A 6,996-nucleotide genomic window follows, 5' to 3' on the forward strand; every position below is an offset into this window, starting at 1 on the left:
CAGAATAATGATTCTGCAGGGCTATGGCGGTATGATGAACATAATGTCTGAGCAAAGCTGAGCCCTAGAACATCTTGTCTCAGTCCTTGAGATGAGATAACAAACACTATTTCACAGCAGACAGTCTGTTTGGGCTTGGCAGGCCACAGCACTTTTGCTTCTCAAGATAGTAATCCTTCAAAACGCTGCAGACAGTTTGCAGGTACATCGCATATCTTACAGAGGCCATGTCTGACAGTCAGTGTTTGTACACTTATAAATGCACAATTAAGGTTGCCGTTTGTCCAATCATGCACTTGCATGGAAATAAGTCTAATCACATTCTTGTCACGCTTATCAAGTCTAAGTTCAACCAGTGTGTTGGGTCAGCAGCAATAATTCAGTAAAACAATCCAAACTAAATACAGATGTGACAACACACAACAATGTACTAAGTGTACCCTCACCATCTGTACCTTTATATGCCTAAGTCTATCAAAACTTAAAGACTTAACATTACAACTCTATTTCTTAATCTATGCTTGGCCGCCAGTTTTGTTTTCTCTATTTGGTTTTCACCAAAGACACAAAATAACACAAACAAACTAACTGATGCAGCAGTAGAACAGCAACTCCAGTGGTCCGTGAGGTAAAATTACTGTTATTTGCCATAAAGGTCTGTCTGGCAGCAAAGTAAAATATAGCAAAATATTCTTAATCCTTCGGTGCAGTGAACCACCTCTGTGACAGGTCAGGCTGCTTTCCCTGCTTTCACATGAAGTAACTCACCCTCTGGTAGCCATGTTGGAGGTGTGTCAATATACTTTAATTGAAAAGACATGATTATTTGATGTGCTGTGTTTGGCATCTGTGATGAAATCCTAACTCGTCCCATTCCTATTTAGTTCTTCATTGGAAGATATTATCACATCTTCCAGTTTCAGTGTGATTAAAGGGCTATAGAGGGTTACCCTGCCATAAAAAGCTGGTCACCTTAAAATAGTGTTATTAGTCGAGGTGTCACGAAACGACAAAGCAGACAGTTTCAGAGGCTTTTCCCCGACAAGAAGAAGATTTTGTGGAAAACGTTGAATACTTTTGAATCATTTTGTCCTGTAAATGTTCACATTGAAAAGCATTGCATGTGACTTATATATGTGTGTTGTGTTTTCATCTATACAGAGGTTATGTGACTATGTGTGTGACCTTCTGTTGGAGGAGTCCAACGTTCAGCCCGTTTCCACTCCTGTAACAGTATGTGGGGACATACATGGACAGGTAAAAACCCTTTGTGTACCCTCATGTAGCTGAGCATCGCCTGCAGTGTACATAGATCACGGTTGTACACATAAATTGATGCCTGCACTAAATTTGTATCTCTTTGTTCCTTAGTTTTATGATCTTTGTGAACTCTTCCGAACTGGCGGCCAGGTTCCAGACACAAATTACATATTTATGGTTTGTGCATTGAAATCAGTTTGAACTTAAAAGGCATTTGTCTTAATGTGTTCTATTTACCTGATGTTTTGGTAGAGTGTTGATAATAAACCTCTGTCATCTGCAGGGCGACTTTGTTGACCGAGGATATTACAGTTTGGAGACATTCACCTACCTGCTGGTGCTGAAAGCCAAATGGCCCGACCGCATCACGCTTCTACGTGGAAACCATGAGAGCAGACAGATCACCCAAGTTTATGGCTTTTATGGTGACATTTGATTTATGACCAGCTGCAATCTGCATTGTCACCAATCTCTTGTCCTGGACAACATCACAGCTTTCTGTGTGGAATAAACGAGTGCTTTCTTTGTCTTACAGATGAGTGCCAGACCAAGTATGGGAATGCAAACGCCTGGCGTTATTGCACCAAAGTGTTCGATATGTTAACAGTTGCAGCTGTAAGTATTGTATATTGTGTATATGTCTATTTGTTGTTGTTAAAAAAGAAACGGTTGACAGTTCATCATGCTTTGAAAGCCTGGAATGAGAATGAGCCTCATGTTTACTTGTTTCTCAGTAGAGAGATAAGTTGTGCATCTTTTTAAGAACTTATTATTTACATGATAATGGCAAAGATGGCCAACTAGCTGGGACACTATCACAACTTTGCTTTGGTTGGACAGTTTTATTCAGTTGATTTTCACTCCGTTTAGCCTGTTTGTAGTATTCCTCCATCCATCTTGATCCTAACCTTCACATCTCACTCCCTTGAAATGCCACCGCCACATTCTTCAGAATTATGAACCATGCCACAACATTTTATATGCAGTGAAAAATGTATCATCCCAAATATAAAATTTCCTTTTATTTCACATTATAAGCAAACTTATTTTCATAATCTATGGGTTAAACAACATGTCATGTAATCGCTCATTAGACTGAGTTTTTCTAAGCTAACACAGCGTCATGTAGGTTCTTAAACAATAAGACCGTTTGATCCATTATATCCATCCATATCTCTTACCTCAGTATTAGTAAGTTCACTGTTTTTCATCTTTTTGATTTCTGTTCAAGAAACTACTGCTCAAAAGTAGCCAATTTAATTTTCAAACTTGAAAATCCCTCCTCCCTTAAATACTGGTGGTATGTAAGTTACCGTGTGTTCTGTCTTACAAACGGTAGCACAACAATCCAATGGAGTACATGAAGTTTGAATGGTGTGAAACCGTTGGCCACACATAGTATATGATATGTAGTAGTAATAATGTAATGTATATGCTATGAGGCACAAACTCTTTTATTTTGTGTTACTTTTTGTCAGCTGATGGACGAGCAGATCCTGTGTGTCCACGGAGGCCTCTCCCCAGACATAAAAACTCTCGATCAAATTCGAACCATTGAGCGGAACCAAGAAATCCCTCACAAAGGAGCATTTTGTGATTTGGTGTGGTCCGACCCTGAAGACGTGGACACTTGGGCCATCAGCCCCAGAGGAGCCGGCTGGCTCTTTGGTGCAAAGGTCACAAATGAGGTATGGTGCCTTTACGTTCATTGACTTACATTCGTACACTCAAGTTACATTCCTACATGATCATCAAACATTATTTACTCACTGGAGCAAACGCATACCTGTGTTGCTTTATTTTATTTTACAATAGAGACATACAAAAGAGAGTACAATACAAACGTGTTTCTGTGAAACTACACTAGGCAACATCTTTACGTTAAAATATCTCTGTAATGAGTGTAAAGGCACTTTTACCTTCACAATTGTTAGGGCTAATAATTTACACGTCTTTGATTAACAATTTATACAAGTCTTAATTGTGGCATTTATTTAATTTGCTCCAATGTAGATTTTCTCTCTTTTTTTCCATGTGCATTAACATTCAGCTGATTACAACAAGCAGTGTTACTATAGAAATAGAATGCCAGTAGAACGGACACTCCCTTTCAAATCAACAGCAGGAAGGTCCGACACGTCGCTTAGTGTGAACAGTCGACCAAAACAGAGTTCTCAAACTAGTGAGCGCTTTATACCACAGACTGTATAAAAAGTGGACATCCAAAGGTTTCTGAAGAGACGTTGTCCGCCGTCGCCATCATGGCAGTAAAGACTTACTCCCGTAAATCCAAAAACTGCAAAGACCTGAGACCCACCTGTCACTCAATGCGGCCACGCCCCTAATTCTGCATCATTTTAAGCTTAATATAATTTAAACGGGTGAGTTGTATAAAAGGGGAAATCAGCAGTAAACATGTCAGTTCTGCTGTAACTTTGAGCTTTTTGAGGAACTGCAGTTTTGGCACTTCCACATTGACTTCATTTCTCAGCACCGGAGCTTCCCACTTGACTGTGACACACTTTACAGGCCCACTGACATGTGTTGTCACCATAACAACTAATCGTCACTTTCTTTTGAAGTAGTCAAATGACCATGGCCAACAGTTCAATGTACTTTCTACTCTCATTCTATTTCTACGGTTGTCTCCCATGACAACAGCTATGTGGCAACGTAACAACAATGGTATTGTTTATGTATCGCTGCAGCAGACATTGGCTCTTCAGACACAGATGGCAGTCAAATGACATGCTCAGATATCTCTAGTAGATGCTTCCAGTCCACGAAGGTGCATGGGTTTAAGTTTATTTTGATGATTCAAACAGCTGTTGGTGTGCTACAGCCTCTGTCTGTGGATTATATGACTCTAGGCTACATTCATCTCTGCAGGCCAAGGCTGCGGAGTCTCCCTCCTCTCCACTGACACATAGTTAATAGGCTTAAAGAATCTTTAGCACACCTAACACCCCATCAGTGCGTACTCTGGAAAAGAAGTAACGCACAGTCCATATTGCAAGATGCCGTTAGTTTGGGGATTCACATGTCTGTGCACACATCAACATGTTATGGTTCAGGCGCGATCTGTATCTAATATATCCTCACAAAATTGAGTTAAAGCCTCACTACCTCCTTAGATAATAAGCAAGAGAAAACAGCGAGGGAGAGAGAGAGGCGAGCATAACAGTGAAACAAAACAGAAGCCGGAACAACTTAACTTGGTCTGTAACTTATTATGAATACTTACTTGATAAAAAGTTCAAACTCAGCACTCCAGGTAGAGTCCACCCAGCATCGCACGTTATCATCACGTTTGAATGTGTGGGGATTGTCTCCAGAGCCAGTGGTATCGCTCAGCCCAGCAGGGGATGGATCACCTCTCTCACAGCAAGTGATGACTGCCAGGTGGGGATCCTGCCCACCTGCCTCTGGAACTGGAATATTATCTAAAGCTGCAACTAAGACTCAGAAAGGCTAAATAACAACAGCGTAGAGTCAAAGAATACAATAATAAATCTGAGAACTCTCATAAGAACGTAGCACTATCAAAACCTAAATATTTGTTTCATTCATGAACGATTCTCTGACAGCTGTTTGCTCTCTCACAATGACTTGAGCCCACATCTCTGCTGCCAAGATGCAAAACTGAAAATATGCAAAGATGCAGGCCCATAGTGATGGCAGTAGAGGAAAGGGCTTTGTACTTAATATTTCCTAGCCTCATACAGAACAGAAGTGTCTCGCCTCGGCCCCTCAATCCTCTGGCAGAAAACATGGCTGCAGGTCATGTGCTGTTGGCAGTCCAGTGTAAATATAGCTTCTCTTTCTCTCTGTCTTTTGTTTTTTTATATATCCCAAAAACTGCAGTTTGTTCACATCAACAACCTGAAGCTGATCTGCAGAGCACATCAACTTGTCCATGAAGGCTACAAGTTCATGTTTGATGAGAAGTTGGTCACAGTGTGGTCGGCTCCTAACTACTGCTATCGCTGCGGCAACATCGCCTCCATTATGGTGTTCAAGGACGCTAACACAAGAGAGCCAAAGCTCTTCAGAGCCGTGCCTGACTCTGAACGGGTCATTCCACCTCGAACAACTACACCTTATTTCCTGTAAGCACATTCAAACCAAAACAACGCAGCCATTTGTTCAGTGCACAGACGCCGACTGGGACAGTGGCATCAGCACTTGTGAGCCCATATGAATTTTGTATTGTACATTTAGAGTATTTACAGTGCATTTCTCGGTGCCAACTGTCGATTGTTATTCCCACTCTGGCATTTAATGCCATTATTCAGCAGCTTAAATCACACTGAGATATTACAGAGAAGTAAGTTTGTTCAGCAGTGTTGATGTGTTGCTTTAGAGGAAGGATTACAATGACACGGAAGTCGACTGACCCTTGTAAGATGTTCATATTTATAAATCTCGACTTTACTTTACTATAGAAATCCCCTCTGCTGAGCAAATTGCAGGTGCAGTGTTATATACAGTGTTCCATTTTATTTTGTTATGCTAATGTATTAAAGCTGGGTGTTAGAAGATGAAGCACTGCACAAAGCAAGAATCGCATCTATTCTGACAAACTTCAATGGAGTTCTGCACTTAGTGTTACCATGTGATCTTATAAATAAACATGTAAACTTGAGAGTTGATGTGTAAAGAAATTACTGTATTCATTTGTTAGATTTCTGTATTGTTAAGCCTGTGGTACCTAAAAGATTCTCTGATTTCCAGATTTGGAATCACTTCATGTAATTATTATTTTTCTGTGTCACTATACGGTTTTTTAATAAAGAAATCAAAAGAATTGTACAAAAAACAAAACAAAAGGTCAAACATCAATAACTGGGTGACGTGTGACGTAATCAATAACGTATATTATTCGGTAGTAAATGAAATGGTCTTCAAACATCAGCCTGTTCATGGCATAAAAACAATGAAAAGAGTTGCATTTTATGATGAAATCAGATCATGTCATGTGTTGTACGTAACTGAGAATTATATGTAAAGTTAGCTAAGGATGATGATGATGTGACTCAGGATAGTTATTGTCATCTTGCACATGAGTACAATTAAAAAAAGATCACAGCTGACTTGTCTCATTATAAAATAAAAAATGATAACTTGACCATACAGGAGCAACGGTGGTATCTTGATTTAAGTACCCAGATTAAAGTGTTGTTTGAAATGCCCTGAGGAGGCTGAGGTGTTTGCAGCCTCCCTACGGTGCTTCCAGGGGTGTGTTTAGGCTTCGTTAGGGTTCACTTTGCCCCAGAGGAGCACCTAGCCACAAGAGTATTTAGGCTGGGTCCACTTTAGTTGTGACATTGGGGCAAAGCACAGACAACATCCAATAATAAAAAGACATGCAGTTTACCAGAGCATTGAATGGCAGGTACAGCTGCCAACTTTGTTCTGGCCACTCTTAGGTCAGTGAAGAGGAGAAGTGAGCATTTCAAATGGACTTTTATTTGGACTGCAATCAATAATAGAGACAATAAGGCAATTAATATATATACATATATTTTATATGTATATATACATATAAAATATATGTATATATACTCAGACGGGCCCTCCATCGGTGCTTCCAGTCATGCCGATCCTCCATGCATTTGGCTAGCTCGCCAGTATTTTCTGCTCCTGCATCTTTCCTGAGTACATCCACGTATGTTATTGCGGGACGCCCTCGTGATCGGTGCCCATGTGTTGACCTCCTAGGAGTTATTGTGAGGC

At 40.3% G+C, this 6,996-nt stretch overlaps 1 protein-coding gene across 1 annotated transcript; it reads left to right on the plus strand.

Moving 5' to 3' along the window:
- Positions 1–1,119: 1,119 nt before the first annotated feature.
- LOC115013550 (serine/threonine-protein phosphatase 6 catalytic subunit-like) lies at positions 1,120–6,393 on the plus strand. The gene is made up of 6 exons (XM_029439933.1): positions 1,120–1,257; positions 1,372–1,437; positions 1,544–1,685; positions 1,796–1,875; positions 2,739–2,948; positions 5,125–6,393. The coding sequence occupies exons 1-6, from the start codon at positions 1,135–1,137 to the stop codon at positions 5,371–5,373; spliced, it is 870 nt and encodes a 289-aa protein (XP_029295793.1). The 5' UTR covers positions 1,120–1,134; the 3' UTR covers positions 5,374–6,393.
- Positions 6,394–6,996: the final 603 nt, after the last annotated feature.

This window comes from Cottoperca gobio, chromosome 9, assembly GCF_900634415.1.
Source record: "Cottoperca gobio chromosome 9, fCotGob3.1, whole genome shotgun sequence".
Classification (NCBI taxonomy): domain Eukaryota; kingdom Metazoa; phylum Chordata; class Actinopteri; order Perciformes; family Bovichtidae; genus Cottoperca; species Cottoperca gobio.

Excerpts from the sequence above, each read along its gene's own strand:
- LOC115013550 (XM_029439933.1), top strand. The coding sequence starts at position 1,135 with ATGTGTGTTGTGTTTTCATCTATACAGAGGTTATGTGACTATGTGTGT. Across the intron at positions 1,438-1,543 it reads ACACAAATTACATATTTATG|GGCGACTTTGTTGACCGAGG; the intron begins GTTTGTGCATTG and ends TGTCATCTGCAG. Across the intron at positions 2,949-5,124 it reads GTGCAAAGGTCACAAATGAG|TTTGTTCACATCAACAACCT; the intron begins GTATGGTGCCTT and ends CAAAAACTGCAG.